At 35.5% G+C, this 19394-nt stretch overlaps 1 protein-coding gene across 2 annotated transcripts; it reads right to left on the bottom strand.

The window, feature by feature from the left end:
* Positions 1-8128: 8128 nt before the first annotated feature.
* Positions 8129-17664, bottom strand: cd5 (CD5 molecule). Of its 2 annotated transcripts, none has more exons than XM_032563414.1 (6): positions 16959-17664; positions 14721-15116; positions 10939-11070; positions 10750-10800; positions 9011-9070; positions 8129-8453 (listed from the first exon to the last, which is right to left on the bottom strand). In XM_032563414.1, exons 1-6 carry the CDS (start codon positions 17029-17031, stop codon positions 8386-8388), a joined length of 780 nt encoding a protein of 259 aa, XP_032419305.1. In that variant the 5' UTR covers positions 17032-17664; the 3' UTR covers positions 8129-8385. The 2 variants fall into 2 exon arrangements, with proteins under 2 accessions (XP_032419305.1, XP_032419306.1); XM_032563415.1 differs by having other exon boundaries at positions 16977-17658.
* Between the last annotated feature and the right edge of the window lie 1730 nt (positions 17665-19394).

Raw genomic sequence — 19394 nt, 5'->3', positions numbered from 1 at the left:
CCGTCTTTTCAACGCTCAGCCGGAAACAACCAATCAAGAGCCAGGAGGAGGGTCCTAGTGCTGTCAATCAAGCTCATGCTCCCTCTTGCTCTTTCCAGATTCTTCTCCATAGCAAAATGCTAATGCTAGTTAGCATGGACACTGATGATAGAATAGAATAGAATTACTTTATTCATCCCAGCAGGGAAATTATTTCGCAGTTACAGCAGCATAGAGACAAGACACACAACAACCACCACTGAGTATCAATTGTAGACAAAATAAAAATAAAATATAACATGCTGTCAATATAAAAAGCAACTTAGAGCAGTCCTTGCAAAGATTCAAAAAAATGCAGATATGTATATGTAAATATATGTACAGCAAGTGTGCCACAGTGCAGTTGTGCAAAATTGGACTGATTAGTGCAGAACAATGATTTAGCTTTTATTGTACAGTGAGATGGCATGTGGCAGGAAGGATTTCCTGTATCTGTCCCTACAGCAGCGGAGCTGGAGCAGCCTATGTGAGAAGGTGCTCCGCTATCTGTCCACTATGTGGTGGAGAGGGTGCTGTTATTGTCCATAATAGAGAGAACCTTCTTCAGTGTCCTCCTCTCCACCACAGTTTCCAGGGACTCCAGCCTTAGTCCCAGTACAGAGCCAGCTTTCCTGATGATTTTGTCCAGTCTATTAGAGTCGCTGGCTCTGATGCTGCTTCCCCAACACACAGCAGCAAAGAAGATGGCGCCGGCAACAACACTGTGATAAAAGGTCTCCAACATCTTGCTGCACACTTTGAAGGATCTCAGCTTCCTTAAAAAATAGAGTCTGCTCATCCCCTTCCTGCACACAGCGTCAGTGTTAGATGCCCAGTCCAGTCTGTTGCCGATTACAACTCCCAGGTATTTGTAATCCTCCACCACTTCCCCTTTGATTTTCAGTGGCCGTGAAGGTGTCTTCTTCCTTCTGAAGTCAATCACCATCTCTCTGGTCTTACTAATGTTGAGCCTCAGGTGATTCTGGTCAGACCACTCCACAAAGCCGTCCACCAGTGTCCTGTACTCCCCCTCTCCTCCATCCCCTATACACCCGACAACCGCTGAGTCATCAGAAAACTTCTGTAGGTGACATGACTCAGAGTTGTACTGGAAATCAGTGGTGTACAGGGTGAAAAGAAAGGGAGAAAGCACAGTTCCCTGTGGAGCTCCTACGTCACTGACCACCACATCAGACAGGACACTGCCCAGACGGACAAACTGTGGCCTGCCTGTCAAGTAGTCAGTCACCCAGGAGATCACTGAGTCGTTGACACCCATCCTCCGCAGCTTCTCACCCAGCAGCAGAGGCTGGATGGTGTTGAAGGCACTGGAGAAATCAAAGAATGTGATTCTCACAGTGTCTCCTCCACCATCCAGGTGCGACAGTGCTCGTTGCAGCAGGAAGATGACGGCATCGTCAACTCCTAAGTGGGGCTGGTAGGCAAATTGCAGTGGGTCTAGAAACGTCCTCACCCGAGGCCTCAGCTGGGCCAGGACCAGTCTCTCTGATGGTGGATGAATTGTTTTCCTGTCACGGTAAATTGTTTCTCCATCATTAGCACTTTTACCAGAACGTTCCCAAGAATGATTGACAGCGCTAAGACCCGCCTCCTGGCTCTGATTGGTTGTTTTCGGTCAGAGCGGTGCGTTTCTTCAGAGGTAGTAGCTCAGGAAGGTGGAGGAGATTGAATTTTCACAGATTACCTGCCTAATATTATACTGTCACAACACAGTGACAGTATTAACAAATACGTAAAAAAAAACCTTTTTTGTAAACGTTACATACTGCAGTTTCAGTGAAAAGTGTTTAATACCTACATAAAGGTTATTTTAAACAAACCTCATTGGAACAGATATTCTAACTGATCAAACATAAATGTTTACATATTTTATTTGATGACTTATGTAATATGATTACTGAACATTAATAAACCAGGGTCCAAGATTAAAAAATTTGAGATTAAACCACAATTAAATTCTGTATTGTTTTCTCTGTGTTGTATTGGAGTAACATTGGCATCTCTTAATGTTCTTTGATATTTGGCTTGAAAGACCTGAGAGAAGTGGAGAAAATGTTTATTAAAGGAGAACTGCAACAATCCTGCCAAATAATTCATCAATGCTTTCCAATTTTGAACTTCCTCTTGTGTCATTGTTGGATTTAAGCTCATAGTATCGACTGTTTTCTATGAATGAACATAAATGAAGAAAAACGGAGTAAATGAGGACAGCTCAGAATGAGAATGGAAGACAGGGACACGACGTCTCGGTTGAACCCGATTTAACACAAACAGGAAGCTGACGTCAACGGCAGAGGAAACCATAATCTGCACTTGCTAGCAACCTTCCTGTCTCACTTTCTCCCCCTTTCCCCCATAAATTTGAATTAAATATTCTTGAAAAATAACAATATTTTCTTTCTGTTCAAGTGCTTTGAAAATGACACAGATGAACATGAAGAAATTTAAATTCAAATTAAACAATAATGTCACCAGAAAATGTCAGTAGAATAGCTGTTATTTAAACATACTTTTAAAATCCGACATTAAATGAAGGTCAGATGTTTAAATTAAGATAAATATGCTTTGAAATATTGACCTGCGTTCAGACGATTAGTCTTGGAAAATGAAAATATATTTTAATTTTCATCAAGAGATTTTAGATGATGCCATAATTTATGGCTATTCACGTTGCAACATGTTTATAATAATTTAATCATGCTTTTTTTCTTCATAGAAATTCAGCTTGGACCATTTAAAGTCAGTGTCAGTAAAGTAGAATTTGCACGTCATAGTTTTCATCCATTTCTTTGTCAAAAATAGAGTTTTTATTTGCAGATTAGCAGGTTATTAAAAGGAGAGGAAGCGGTCTGATTTGTTTGAAGTGAAGTTCTGTGAGGTTATTATTATAGTTTCCTCTTCCTGTGACAGAAAAAAGTCAGATTGCGGTGAAGAAATTATTTTGCTGTCAGGTAAACCTATTCCAAGGGTCTTCAACCTGTGGTTCTGGGGCCATAGGTGGCTCTTTGGACCTTCCACAATGGAACCATGGCTCTTAATACCTTTGGCTAAAAATAATAAAGAAACAACAAGTATTTTTAAAATAGATATCATGATGACTTGCAGTATTTAGCTTTTTATTTCATGGAATGATTGCACTGATTTTCCACAACAGAATGACACAAAATTCCAGTAATATTGTTCAGATCTATTTTTCTTTGAGTTATTACATCAGTCTCGACAAATATCAACATCTTATAAAAGAAAATTTATTGATACTTTTTTTTTTTTAGCAAAGATTTTATTACAAAACCTAAACACAGGATTAAAATTGGGGTTCTTTAAAAAATAACAAATTTAATGGAGTAAATCTTTATTAAAAATTATAAGTTGTGTTGGAATGTTAGCAGCTCCAAATGATGATTTTTTTAGCTGAACTAAGGGGAGAAACGCCTCTTTTGAAAGGTGGAGGATTCCAAGTTATCCGAAGCTGGTTAGTAGTTTAAAATGATTCAAACTGGAAATGTTTTTATCTATGTAATAAAATGTTAATATTTGTTGATATTAACCTCTATAAATATAAAAAAGACTTTCTAAGTTGGATTTTTCAACATCAAGTTATGCTGGTGGACTTTGGCAGCTGCATCAACCCAGTTTATCAACTGATCCACCTGACCTGATCATGAGTGATGATGATGATGACGACGACGACGATGCTGTCGTTTGACGAGCTGAAGAGGTGGTCTGAAACCGCCCACAGCGTCAACCACAGAGTCTCTAGAGTAACACGGATGTAGATCGGCTGAAAGAAGAGGAATAAACTTAACACACCTCTTGTGAAAGTGTACATGTTTAATATCCTCCCTTTAACGTCATTTTATTATTTTATCCAACTGACATGTTTGAAATTGATAAAGTCAGTTGTACTTCTGGCAGTTTGTGTATCACTAAATCAATGGTGAGGGATGTAAATAATTAATCTTCTTACGATTAAGTGTCAATTAATGGTTTATTAGATTAAAATTAGTTTCAAATGATTAACTGATAACCTCCACTTAAAGAGTCTTTTGGTGTTGTAGTTTGGTCACCTACCCAGCAGGGGGCGCCGCCGGTCATTATCCATCAGCGGCGCTGTTGGTACAGGAATCAAGATGGCGGAGATATACCAGAGCGTGAAAGAGAAGCAGTCCAGAGTCCGGGGTGGGATTCTGTTTTGAAATATAAACACTCGACAAGCTACTTAAGTTGAAAAGTAAATACTCTAAAAAATCCTGAAGTTGAACCTAATAGCGCTTATTCAGCTGGGCTACATGACGGAGCGGCATCAACTTCTGCCTGTTTTGTTCTGCAAAAACCAACAATGACCATAAATAGTCGCCTTTAGTTTGATCACTTTTAAGTTTGTTGGTTTTCATGTACAAATAGCCACTACAGTAAATGTTCAAACGGATTAATCCACAAAGTTCAAAGTTGTTCAAAATTTCTAGCTCATATTGCTAACAGCAGTTTGGTTACTGAGCAGAAAACGGCAACAACGCTTGAACACGTTTCTAAATAGAAGACAGAACTGTAAATGTTCCCTGAATCATTTCTTTATTTTTATTTTCTGGATCTTGTGGTTCTAGAAGACTTTAAAATGTCTGACCAGTTTATGGGTGACATTTTGTTAACTTTGTCCATTAAATGGCAAAACACAGAGGGGGTACTTCTTGTATCCTTTGCAATATTGGAAGTTGTGCCAGTTTTGCATGTTTTCAACGGTGGGGGGAATCCAGTCGTCGGTAATTTGTGATTTGCACCTACGCTGCTCCTTTCATAACGGTGAATGTGAGAATGTCAATTTGTAAAAGTCTCATTTTCTGTCTCTAGGTGTACATACAGTCATTTCTGCAAAGTCTGGGAAATATGCGGGACAACATGTAGAGGCACTGGGAAACAATCTGTTTTTTTAGATTTTAAAAAATGTGAAAGGTAAAACTTTCATAATTCCCAATTAACCATCAAGTCTCATCCAAAATATGAGCAAAATAAAGTCAACAGAGCTGGAAACAGATGAGAACAACATATACTCCAACTATTGGGAATCAAGACTATTATAGTTAACTAATACTAATAAAATAACAAAAACTGAAATTAAAACTTTTTTGTTAACTGAAATAAATAAAAACAGTAATTAAAAAAACTATAACGAACTGGAACTATAGCATGCATTTTTAAAATTAAAACTTAATGAACTTATAGATAGAATGTCCTTTGTTTTCATAGGAAGACAGGTTCAAACCTTGAATAGATTCAAAGTATGTTTATCTATTTATTAGTCTTTCAATAGAGAAAACAGCAGTCAGTTGTTGTTCAACAATAGTTGAATACATTTTTTGAAAATGGTTTCTTCTTTTGAGTGTTCATTATCCAATCAATGTTTACATAATCACAATACTTTGACCTTTTTGAATTTTGCACCTAAAATTAACCAAAATATGAAGAAACTAAAACTGCTAATATGACTAATAAAATGTAAACTAAGACTAATATTTAACCAATAATAACTGATAAAAACTTGAAAACACACTCTAAAACGAGTTGGCCCACGAAGCTGTTTGCGACAAATGACATAGCATGGTCTACTTCATGAGGAAATATAGGTTACTCAAATTATGTTATTTTCACGTCCCATGGCGGAGAGCGCACTTTATTTTGTAGCAGCAGCAGCATGCATAAAATGCCTCTGCAGCAGTTTACCTTGCAGTAGTATCAGGAGATGCCACTGCTGCAACAGTTAGGTTTGCAGCAGCATCATTGATGATGCTGCTGCATCAGTTGGCTTTGCAGTTGCATCATGTAGACTTTCAAATGATTAACTGTTTCTCAAGTTTGGTCAAGCTGCTAAAATGCTGTGTGGGCTTTATACCGTTTTAATATTATGTTGTTTTACACAATTGATTCTGAACCAAGTTGTATTTTTGCTTTAACCAGAACAACCATCTCCAGGAAAATATTGCTTTTACTTCTTTATATTTTGATCCGCATGATTTACTTTAGCTCAGTTCTTCTTAGGATCTCTTCATGTTTTTTTCGACACACTTTATTTCTTTATTTGCTCGCAGTACTCGAGTGTCTACCTTCTCATGACCAGAGTTGGGTGGTAACTAGTTACAGTTACACAGCAAAATATTTTTTGACTAGTTTCTAGTGTAAATAGTTTAGTACACTAGAAATAAGACAAAACTAATTTACAAGTGACTTTTCAGCAAGACATAGGAGCTTGGTTTAAGTAAATAATTCCTTAATATTATATGTTAATATATTGGCAGATTCCTACACTTATAACAAGATGTTTTTTCCATTAGTAAAATAATGTACCAGCAGAACTGGTACTTCTTCACTAATATTAAGAAATTATTGGCGTAAAACAAGCTCCTATATCTTCCTAGAAATATATTTGGACTAGAAAGTAGACAAAAATACTTGTTAAGATTTTGTGTTTTTGAAGTCTACTCAGTAACATTTACTTGAGTATAAAATTCTGCATGTGAGAAAATATGAGGAAATACACAGAAGCAGAGAATGGAAAACTAAATGTATTCACCAAAACCACGGCAGAGTGACAAAAAACACAAAAACCACATACAGCTGTTTCGTCAGTTTCACTTTAGTTTTAAACAAGCTTTAAAGTTAACTGAATTTGGAAATAATTTCTCTGAAACTCTGAAACACTTTTACTGTCAAATTTTTCTGTGACTGGTGTTTCAAACTAACATCAACTAACAGAAAGATTTAAGATGTGTGGGTGGGATTCAGCATGAAGCTCTCTTTAGATGGAAGAGGCATAAACCTGGATGTCAAAGTAAAGGCAGACAAAGCGACCATTGCTTTCAGGGTCACCAAGGCCAATCCAGTCTTAACACATTTAGCATGGTTTTTTCACGGCCACAACATGCCACCATCACGCTATTACGATGGTCATTGTACATACAATATAATGGAAAAGGAGTGCATTTTTGCCACAAAACTCAGAATTTTCTAGAATTTCAAAAGTCAAAAATTTTAGAGTAAGAAATTTTAATTTTTTTCTAAAAAAAAAAATCAGATATTTATCTTAATCTTCTTTTCAAAATCAGAAATGTTAAAGTTTTTTCAAAGAAATTTCTGAAATTTTATGGCGGGAATTACATTTTTTTCTATCCACAATGGCCGTTGTACCTAGGGCTTAAAGCAAGTAGCACACGTCTGCAGCCATTTATCAAGAGCAACGGACGAAATGAACGTCTGTCATTCGATTTTTTTCTTTTTTTAAAGTATTGCTAGCTTACCTCTCTGGCATCGGACTTTCGTTAATTTATTTAGTTTTACGAGCTTGCTGCTGTTATCGGAAGACTTGGGGGCTCAGTTACACTTTTAGCACTTCGATAGAACAACGCCAGGCAGGTTGCGTGCATGTTTGCCAGTCCGACATAAATGGCAGTCCGACATAAATGGCATCGCCATAATTTCTCCTTCCTTGTCTTAACAGATAACGTCCGGGTACATTTCAAAATAAGAGCATCAACCTAAATCACATTAATGGTAGCAGCTTTTCAGGGCTACATGTTGCTACCTTGCCATTACATTAAAAAACAAAAATCCGTTTTGGTTGCTGAAATAATGCGAAATTGACAGAAGTTGTTAAAGCCAAGTAATAAAGATATTTAAAAAATATATAATTAAAGAATAATGGACTTAAATTGGCCTTAAAAAGACAAAGAAATTGTACTCTTGAATTCTTATATCCTTTTTAAATTTTTAAAGCAGTCACAGCAGATGATTTCAATAAGTTTCAAAGATTTATGTTTTTGAGTAGTCTTGTACAGGACAAATGTCTCATTAATTGTGGAAACCGTTTATCAGTCTCCTTCTTAACGCCTGAAAACCTGGCATTTCAACTGTGTGCAAACTTTTTATATCTACCGTAAATGTTGCATCCCTAGTTGAATTACTGCAGTTTGGATCCTTCAAAAATTATTAGATTTAATTAACATTTCCATTTCTATATATAACATTTTGCTTTGATAAAAATGACAAATTTTAAGAATTAGAAACTGCCCAACTAAGTAGATTAAATTCATATTAGTTTATTTATACAGTGTCACACCACAACAAATGTCATCTCAAGGTAATTTACAAGACAAACAGTTCTAATTTACAGACAGAATAAAATCATACTATAATGTTACAATGATGTTTGTGTGTGATGCAAGTCATAGTAATTCATTTGACAAGCGTAGGCAGTTTTTCTACACACAGGTCCAATCTAGAGCTTCACATTTGAACACAGATCTTCAACACGGAGAGAAAGACACTCATGGATATGAAGATGGAGGATCCTGCAGACTAGTAGTTATAGAAGTTTCTGTTGCACGACGGGCTGCTGCCGCCGCCGACTGTCAGACGCTCCAGAGCTGTTCAGGCACAAAGAGGAGGCGGATTAAAACAAATTTCAGATGAGCTGATATTGTACTTACAGCAAAGCGCCAATAGAAAGTTTATTATAAGTTTTGATAAATTAGCTAAATTCTTGATGTTTTATTTATATAAGAAATTCACTTATCCTCAGTGATGGGTACTAACTAATTACATTTATTCAGTTACATTTTCTTGAGTAACATTTTGGAAAAATCTACTTTTAGGAGGAGTTTTACTACAATATACGTTTTACTTTTTCTTGAGGAATGTTATGAAGTGTCACTACTTTTACTGGAGTAAATAAAATACAAGTAAAGCAACAGTTTGATCAGGACATAATTTGAAACACCTGCAAACCAGAGAGATCTTGTAAAAACAAAGTTCTCCATTTGTAGCCATTAAAAAAACAATATATTTTCTGTATGTGCAGAAATATTTCCACAGTGATTAAAGAGTAGAATGACAAAAGTCCTGCTTGAGAGAACAAAATCTAAAATATGACGTTTGGTCAGAAAACCTTCTGTTGGCACCTTCTGACATAATATCAGGTTACCTGAAAATCTTTTCTCTTCATCTTCGTTCTTAGCGACACTCTTCCCTCGATGGTAGGAAACTGTTAGGAAACAAAAGAAGGCAAAACGGAATCAAAAATGTAATGTACATTTTTAAATAGGCAACCTGGCAACCCCTTAAAATGACATATATATTTTTTCCTTATTTATTTAAAAATAAATATATAGTCAACTAAATGTGCATATTTTTAAGTGAATCTGTTTTGTAAAAGTGATTAAAATGTACATTACACTACATTATTTCTATCTGTTTAAAAACAGAATTTCAAACACTGTCACATTATGATACTTATGTTATACAAACTTGACTTTTAAACAAACAGGAGAATTTTTAGGTAAAATAACGCAGCGGCAATGAAGAGCAATCGCTAACCCTCCGCCTTCATTTCAGAGACTTTAAAACAAACACAGACCACAAACTGTCTCCCAGCGGTCTGTGTATGTGATCATGAGAAGTCTACCGATGTTTTGTTTTTCTAGTTGTCATAGAAAAACAATGTAACAGGGCTTCGTTTTAACAATGTTATACAGGGTGGGCCATAAGTTTCCATAAATAGGATAATGTAAAATGTATATGTCTTTTATATTTCAGATACCCAAGAAGATGAGTTTGACAAAAGAGCAAAGAATTGAAATTATACTGATGGCTGGATCGGGAAGCAGTTGCACGAAACTTTAACAGAAAACATGGAGCCAGCATCACACACGACACTGTGGCAAAACTTATTTGCAAGTTTCAGAAAACTGGAAATGTTGCAGATCAACCACGAAGTGGTCCAAGACGGGCAGCGATTACACAGAGTCCCACAAAAATAAAAGCAGTTGTCGAATATAAACTGTTTATTTTTTCTATGTATGGAAACTTATGGCCCACCCTGTAGATGTGAAGTTTGTCAAAATGTGTTCATTTATTCTTCAAATTTATTTTATATAGTCAAAAATATATTTTCTCCAGACATTTTTTTGCTCTATAAGTTCTGCTACGCTGCTCTTGGCAGTTGGTGGTTACCGTAGCAACCAGTAACCGACAGCTCCGACCCTTTTTTCTGTTAACTACGGTAAGTATTAGGACAAGCTCTATGTTTTCTTTACAAGTATTACATTTTAACATATATTTTGTACTATTTTAGTTATATATGGGGTTTCAAGTGTAATTTTGCCATGTTTTGTTTATTTTTGTAACTGTTATTATAATTAATCTACGTTTTAGCTACGTTTAATTTTACAATTGTTAACTGTTGTCAGCTGCTCATTGGGAGCCATCGCTCTGTAGTTTATTTAGGGATATTTAATGTATTTTATTTAATATACAGGGGTTGAAGCTGCTGGACTGATGTTAACAACCAACTTGATTTTCTCTGTTGTTAGGCATATTTTAATTTTTGATGCAAAGTAATGTTTCAATTATCAATTGTGTGGTAATCTTTGAATGTTACAAAGATTGTGATTTTATGTCCTGTTGTAAAAATATATAGTTATTGTTATAATACAAACCAGATCCTATATTGTACTGAAAAGTTACTTGTAAGTTAGTTTTGTCTCATTTCAAATGTATTCAAGATATTTGCACTAAAAATACTTGGTAAATGTGAATGCAAAGTCGTTATGAAGATACAGAGATATAGTATGTATTGGTGTGTCAATATGCTGGTGATAAAAATGCTTTATAGAATAATTTTAAGCAAACAATTAACAGAAAAAATAAAAGTGTGTGACTCACCACTGTGACTTTGTGTGGGCCCGACCCAGCGATGTTGCCTCCTGTCTGATACTGAAAACAGTAATTTTGCGCCGTTAAACCCACATTTTTCGCTGGCGTACCGGCATGTTTCACAACTCCTCTTTTTTTTGAATACAGGGTTAGCTAAATAAGATTAGAAGTATGAGTAATGTGTGTGTGTGTACTCACATCTCTTCTGCAGGGCCATGACGGTGGGTTTGGTGAAGCGCATTAATAAAAGGACCAGGAGGACGATGCTGAGCAAAGCTATCACCACCTTACAGGCCGTCAGCTGCCCCTCAAAATCTGGGAGATTCTCAACTGGAGACAAACAGACAATATTCTCTAAAGTCTTAATGATAACATCATGCAAAGTAAGGAAGGAACGAACTTTACCAAGCATGAACAGTATCTAATAGCATCAGTGGGGTTTAAATAATGTCATTTGGACAGACTTCTATGAAATTTAGCAAAAATTCACCAGTGTGTTATTGTCAAGTTTATTTCTATGCAGAGTTGGGTAGCAAATAATTATATTTACTCTATTACATTTACTAGAATAACTTTTTTGGGGGAAAAAAATACTTTTAGGAATATTTTTACCATTTTTTTTGTTTTTAGTTGAGTAATTGCACTATAAAGTATTTTTACTTTATAGTACTTGAGTAAAATTTCTGGATTTTCTTCCCACTGAATAAAAAACTAAAATGATTTAACCAAAAATTCACCAGACGCAGACACATACACAGCAGTTTTTGTTACATTTTCATAAGTTTTTATTGAAAGAAACTGACTTGGAAAAATTTTCTTTTTCCTGATTTTGTTATTTTTTGTTAATTATATATATTTAAAATATATATATATGCCAAATTATATATATTTGGCACATCCACACAGATAAATGTGTGGATGTGCCAAAACTTTCTCCAGCTGAACAGAAACAAAACTGAAGTTATTATTTTTGGACCTAAAGAGGAACGATCTAGAGTCAATGCACAGCTTCAGTTATTACAACTGAAAACTAGCGATCAGGCCCGAAACCTGGGAGTAGTGATGGACTCTGACCTGAACCTCCAGAGCCACATAAAGACAGTTACAAAGTCGGCCTTCTATCACCTGAAGAACATTTCCAGGATTAAAGGACTAATGTCTCAGCCAGATCTAGAGAAACTCGTCCATGCGTTCATCTTCAGTCGTATTGATTATTGCAACAGCGTCTTCACAGGTCTGTCCAACAAATTAATCAAACAGCTGCAGCTGATCCAGAATGCTGCTGCTCGCGTTCTCACTAAAACCAGGAAGATAGAGCACATAACACCAGTTTTAAAGTCCCTCCACTGGCTCCCTGTAGCTCAAAGAATAGACTTTAAAATACTGTTGTTAGTTTATAAATCACTGAACGGCTTAGCACCACAATACATTAAAGATCTGCTTTTATTGTATCAACCTTCCAGACCTCTCAGGTCTTCCGGTTCTGGTCTGCTCTGCATCCCCAGAACCAGAACCAAACGAGGAGAAGCAGCTTTCAGCATCTATGCACCACGAATTTGGAACAAACTTCCAGAAAACTGTAAAACAGCTGAAACACTGACTTCTTTTAAATCTCAACTAAAAACCCACCTGTTTAGAATTGTATTTGAAATGTAATCAATTACAAATTTATTGATGTAACTTGACTTAATGATTGATTCTATATTGCATTGTGATTCTGTGTTTGTTATGATGTAAAGCACTTTGAAATGCCTTGCTGCTGAAATGTGCTATACAAATAAAATTTGATTGATTGATTGATTAAAAAAAATAACTTTATACTTTTGTCTGAGGGAGGCCTGTCACAATAACATCGTTTATCACAATATTGTGATAAATGATTATATTGTAGTTTAGACATCATTTTCCAGGAATATAATCTTAATGGCATAATAGTACAAGAACACATCCTTAAAGATCAATAAACTTTAAATTCTAAAAAATATTTAACTCATTTAATTTGAACTGGAAGGCATTTTAAATATGCAAAATTACTTAACAAAATAACAGAAACAACAAATAAAATTAATTATGAAGTATCTGTAAACAAAATTGTCCTTAGATAAATGAGACCAAAACACCACAAGGAAGAATTTTATCATCCAGTTTTAGTAGAAAGAGAAAAGAGGAAAAACAATAAATCATGCAACTGGAAATTATTGAGTTTGTTTTAATTTATCATGCCAATAATTGTTTTTTTACTTACTAAAGCTATTTGGTCCAACTGTCTAAGTAATTTTTAAATATTAAATAATTGATATTTTGATCAGTTACTCTGTCCTTGAGTAGACTTTTTACTTTTTTCTCTTACTTGAGTAATTTCTTGGATGGCTACTTTCTACTTTTACTTGAATAAAAATATGATGAAGTAGTTCTATTCTTACTTGAGTACAATTCTTAGTACTCTACTTGTTTATATAGCACTTTTAAAACAGGTTGAATCTCCATGAAAGTGTCGTTTCAAAAGATCCTGCAGATAAGAAGGGACCAATCCGTTCAAAGCTTCATAAGTCATTAAAGGAATCTATCCAAAACGAAACAGGCAGCTAGTACGAAACAAGCCAATACGCTGCATTAGGGATTTATCTATGCCTTTATATAACGAGGTACAATAATCCAATAGCGATTTAACAAAGGCATAAACATTTCCTTCAAAATCCTTAAAGATGCAGCATGTAAACATATTTTAAAAATATATGTTTTTCCCATTTTTGTTAAAACTTTTATAATGTTGTGACAGTATAATATTAGACAGACAACCTGTGAAAAGATTGGAGAGAAGAAATGCACCGCACCTGACCAAAATCAACCAATCAAAGCCAGGGGGAGGGTCTTAGTGCTGTCAATCATTCTTGTGTACCCACTGCTAAATGTAAGCTGTGGAGCAACAACTTACCGTTAGAGAAAAACAGTTTTTTCCGCTGTCATTGGTGGCTATGCTAACTAGCCTTAGCATTCGTGGCAGGCTTTGTTATAGTGAACCAGCGGGTAAGAGTGATTGACAGCGCTAAGACCCTCCTCCTGACCCTGATTGGTTGTTTCTGACTGAGTGGTGTATTTCTCCAGATGGTACTGGGAGTTTTTTGGGGGTTTTTTTTACAAATTATCTGTTTTATATTATATTGGCGCAACATAATAATGATTTTAACAAACATGTAAAAAAAAACAACACTTTTTATAAAAGTTATATGCTGCAACTTTTAAACAAAAATAAGACTTAACAGGTGGCAAAAACTTAATTTAACAACTTAACTAATTTTAAACAGCTATGAAAGATAACACCAAGATTCCTAACATAAGTCAGACAAAATGGGAGCTAAGGAGCTAAGTATGTGTCCTGAAGTTTTATATTAAACTGAATTAACTTTCTTAAACACAGAAATAATCAGAGGTGGTAGAGTACCCAAAAATTGTACTCAAGTAAAAGTAGAAAGTAGCCGTCCCAGAAATTACTTGAGTAGAAAAGTATTGGGTAAAAAGTCTGCTTAATTACTGGGTAACTGATCAAATTATCAATCATTTAATATTTAAAAATGACATTATCAAATGGACCAAGATATAATTAATTCTATGTTTATATTTTTGGCATTTTAAGGACCAAAATTAAAATATTTTAAATAATTACAAAATAACAAAATTAGGGTAAAGAAAGTTTTTTCCAAATACGTTTCTTTAAACAAAAAACAAAACAAAGTAAAAACTTAAAAACTGCAGGTCTGTGTCTGATGAGTTTTGTTTGTTTTTCATTCGCTGGTAAAGAAATCCGGAAATTTTACTCCTGTAAGAGCAGCAGCACTTCATAATAAAAAAAAATACAGCGTAGTAAACACACTCGTCCTAAAAGTAGATATTTTTCCCCAAAAGTTATTAAATGTAACTGAGTAAATGTATTTCAGTAAATGATTTCGGGTTATAATGTGCGGAATGCTGTCGGCACCAACCTTTGCACTTGACTCTGAATGTCTTGCCGGACGTTGGGCTAGCTCCGTTAGCATGAATCATGTAGCATTCCCTCGCTTCGGTATCCATACGGAGCCATCTTGGCTCATATTCACAGCCCTTTCTGTCCTTACAAACATTTTGAAGAATCTCGGAGACTTGTTTCTCTGAGCTTTGACAGACAGGCAGGGAAGATTTGTTGACGCTAAAATGCGGAACCAGCTCGACAGTCCCTTTGCATGTGTCTGTCCAACGGACTTTGAGGACGCCCATTTTGATAGAAAGGTTATAGGGGTTGGAAGTAGGGGGAGCTGACGTTGCACAGGAACAGACTGTGGAAGTGGAAGTATTCATCGTGGGGTCGGTTGCATTTAAAGTCGATTGTTGGCCATCAGTCTCTATGAAAAACACACAAAACAACACAAAAGTTTAAAATATTAAGTCAGAGAAGCTTTGCAGGAACCTTTTCTCATACAACCATCAGTAAAACTCAAATGTAAAGGATAACAAATTGCTCCCTGTTGTTTAGATCAATGTTGAAAATGTTCTACAGCCTCTGGTCCACAATAAAGGAGCAGTGTGGAGTCTAGAATAGAAATATCCTTAATTATTACTCACAGTGGGGAAATTCAGATGTAACAGCAGCTAGTTAAAGTTTAATATACATCTTCAAACTAAGGTAAAAAATATCTAACTGTACAGGCAAATATTGACAAATATACAACATGAGAACATAACACTGCACAGCAGGGATGTTATTATGATGAAAATAGCAGCTGGGAGGTAAACCGTTATGGAGGAAGGATTTATAATAATGCTGCTTTGTGCACGAAGGATGCAGCAGGATGGAGCGCTGGGACTTTGAAGAATGAAATCTGTCTGATTTGTCAAACTTACTAAATTCTGCTTCTACCTTAAACATAAAATCCCAGTTGCATGTGAAGAGAAGCAGCCCCAGAGCATGACCCTGCCACTACCACACTTTCCTACAAATATGATGTTGTTTTTGTGTCAAACATGTCGCTTGAACAAGCTTATAGAATGTTTTAGCCCTGCATGAACTTTCTGCTTTGAAAGAGAAAGCTCACTATTTTTACCCAGTTCGTACTTCAGATATGCAAATAAAACAGAACCAGAATTTTGTGCTGGCTTCTGTTTTTGTTTTGGGAGTCTCCCTACCCACTTTCTGTCATCTTTTGACTAATTTTGGAGAAACATAACATTTTTCTAATGTCACTATTGCCTCAAATTCTCTTCACATACCTAACGTAAATCTGCACTGCATCCTGGTATGTATAATCCTGTGGATTTTCAGCTCTTTTCCTGACTGGTACCTTTGTAAAATGAGGTCATTTTGATTTGTCTGTTGAGTGAAATGTGAGTAAAACCTGGTTGGGATGGTTGTGGTTTAATTTAGGATGATACATTTTCTATAACTGATGTTAGATGTGAAAGAAAGAAGACTAAATGTTGAAACTAGATTAAAAATGTGCATTAGATGATGGGTTTGGACTCTTATTCAGATAGTTTCCTCTTCATTTTTGTCTTTTTATGTTTTGCAGGATTGGCTGTTTTTCAGTAGATGAGTCCATAAAAATAAAAAATGAATCCAGATCCAATTGTTTTAATCAGATTACTTTTTAAATCCCTTTTGCAGTTTTAAAATCTGTTTTTCCCGGCGTTTCTGTTTCTCTCTCAGTTTGATGCTATCACAGTTTTGCAGGTTGCAGTCAAAGTACTTTGAGGTGCAAACGTGACATTAGTGCGAGGGTTGAGTTTTAACATGTGCAAAGTTCCTGTAGTAAATTTGGCGCTGTAACAAGACCAACAGAAAGTGGTTATTGATAATTACATAATTAGATCTAAAATATCTATTAGTTTAAAGTCTGTTCCTTCCTGACTGAGCTACAGAGTCACAATTTCCTCTAATCCTGCTGCTGTGAACTCAAAATGTTAGGGGCAAAAACCTAAAATTTGAAAGCTAGACTTAGTTCGACTATAAAGTTAAACTTAAATTGAAAACCCTCGTTAAAAATCCCGCTTTCTTTAACACAGAACACATATATGATGGCATAAATGAACGTATGTGTAAATATGTTGAGCCAACATTCACAAAAACAAGAAGATTTCTTCCACTTACCTTCGCCATCGTCTTAAAAAACATTTCAGTCAAGCATAAAGCGGAAGCTTATTGTCCTAATCATCTTATTTCTTTTCTTTTTAAAACATTTTGTACAAACCAACTCTGATGAACTCACCTGCAGACACAAGAGAAAAGGCCACGATGATCACAACGGCGCTCAGATCCATCATAGAAAGGATTAAGTAGACGAATAAGATAAATGTAGGAGGACAAACAGCTCAGTTCAGGTTGATACGCCAACAACAGCAGAAGTGATGCGAAAGGAAATGATGCAGAGCTGCAAAAAACAAAAAAACCTCCTCTCCCCCACCGCCACCTTCTCCATACAGTGAAGAACTTCATCCACAGATGGCGGCTGCAGCTTTTGCAGAAAAGCAGATTTCCTCTCTTCAAAGCAAATTGGGTGAAAAAGGGGTGGGGAAAGTAAGAACCGAAGAAGAACGAGTAGGAAGCAGGAAGAGATAGGAGAAAGCAGAGAAGACAAACATTACTTTAATCTAAGTACTTTCAGCATGTTGGTGTGCCAGAAGGTGTAGAGAAACACAGATTTACTAAAAATATCACAACAGTATTGAACGATGGTAAACCTCAATAATTTTATGTAAAAGCTAATGTTTACGATCATACACGCCCACATGCACATGTTTTAGCTGTAATTAAACCGTTACACAACTGATCCAAAAGAGGAACGATCCGGAGTCAGCTTCAGGTGTTACAGCTACACTGAAAAAAGAAAATAAAAATTGTTACAAGTAATCAAAGGACGTTTATTCAAGTGAATACAGGTCTGGAAAAAATTAAGAGCCCACTTAAAATGATCAGTTTCTCTGATTTTACTCTTTATAGTTATATGTTTTACTAAAATGACCATTGTTCTTTTATTCTATGAACTACTGACAACATGTCCCTGAAATTCCAAGCAAAAATGTAACATTTATTTAGCCAAAATAACGACAAAGAGGCAGTGTTTTCAGATTTCAAATAATGCAAAGAAAACAAGCTGATATTAATTTATAAACAACAATACTAATGTTTTAAGTCAGGAAGAGTTCAGAAACCAGCATTTGGTGGAATAACCAGGAGGTTTTCAATGGGGATCAGTGCAGCGGACTCTTCATTCTCTCTAGAGCTGTGTATTAATTTTATTAAGTTGTCATGTTAAACAAACGTAAATAAAGTAAGTTTGACAAACTTAATTTGATTACATGTAGCACATCTACTTTTTTTTTTAAAGTTCAGGCTTCATTCTCTTTTTTTTTGCAATGTAGAAACTCGTGATCAGGCCTGAAATCTGAATGTAGTGATAGACCTGAACCTTCAGAGCCACATAAAGACGATTACAAAGTTGGCCTTCCATCACCTGAAGGACATGTCCAGGATTAAAGGACGAATGTCTCATACATGCATACACAGAGAAGGATAGTAACTAGTTACATGTACTCTGTTACAGTTACTGGAGTAACCTTTTAGAAAAAAAAATACTTTTAGAAGTATTTGTACAGTAGACTTTAAAGTACTGTTGTTAGTTTATAAATCACTGAACAGCTTAGCACCAAAATACACATTATAGATCTGCTGTTGTCATAGCAACCTTCCAGACCTCTCAGGTCTTCTGGTTCCGCTCTGCATCCAAAACCAGAATCAAAGATGGAGAAGCAGCACTCAGCTTCTATGCACCGCAAATCTGGAACAAACTTCTAGAAAACTGTAAAACAGCTGAAACACTGACTTCCTTTAGTTCTAGACTAAAAACTCACCTGTTTGGAGTTGCTTCTGAACCATAATCAATAAAACCTTGATCAATATATTTGACTTGCATTGACGTTTTTAACAATGGCAGTGGACAAAATGTAATAAATTTGATTGATTGATTGGTTACTTAAGAAACCAATCAATCAATCAATCAATCAATATCATAAAGCCTAAATATAATCCTAAATCTGTTGTGTGCTTTAATGCGAATGTGAAGAACTTTGGTTTTGTTCGAGACAAAACTCTTATTCTTATACAAGTTCTTCAGAAAACCAGAGGTAGATTGTGACTGGCTATATTTACTCAGTTACATTTACTAAAGTAACTTTTAGGGGGTTGGGGGGGGGGGGGAGTACGTTTAGGAGTACTTTTTACTTTTACTTGGTGAATATTATTGTGAAGTATCGCTATTCTTACTTGAGTAAAACTAGTTACTCTGAATGAAAGACAAACATGTTTTAAATAAATATTCCCCACCTACAGTTTATTTCAAAGTGAGACTTCTTGTTTGTACAAAACCTGTAAATATGTTCTAAGCAGAACTCCTCAGGTGTCGTAGTTTCAGCTTCATCTGGTTCAAATTGTGTGAAATTCTCCCGTTAAGCTACTTTTGCCATCAGCCCTGTGCTATATTGATGTTAAGTGGGGCAGAAAGGGCTTTAAGTATTTATTCAGCTGTAAATGCATCCTTTGCATAAACTAAATTAATGCTTTTTAAAAACGTTTTTAATATTTTAATGGTTCTGAGTCTTTTTTCATGCATTTTTATTTTTGTTGTTCT

Source organism: Xiphophorus hellerii, chromosome 5 (genome assembly GCF_003331165.1).
Source record: "Xiphophorus hellerii strain 12219 chromosome 5, Xiphophorus_hellerii-4.1, whole genome shotgun sequence".
Taxonomy (NCBI): Eukaryota; Metazoa; Chordata; class Actinopteri; order Cyprinodontiformes; family Poeciliidae; genus Xiphophorus; species Xiphophorus hellerii.
Note: the sequence above shows the minus strand (reverse complement) of the source record. Positions and strands in the feature narration are given on the sequence as shown.

Bases quoted from the DNA above. Each gene is read 5' to 3' on its own strand.
- cd5 (XM_032563414.1), bottom strand. From the start codon at position 17,031: ATGATGGATCTGAGCGCCGTTGTGATCATCGTGGCCTTTTCTCTTGTG. The intron at 10,801-10,938 runs GTGAGTACACAC...TACTGTTTTCAG, and splicing joins CATGGCCCTGCAGAAGAGAT to TATCAGACAGGAGGCAACAT. The intron at 9,071-10,749 runs GTGAGTCACACA...GTTTCCTAACAG, and splicing joins GCCCACACAAAGTCACAGTG to TTTCCTACCATCGAGGGAAG.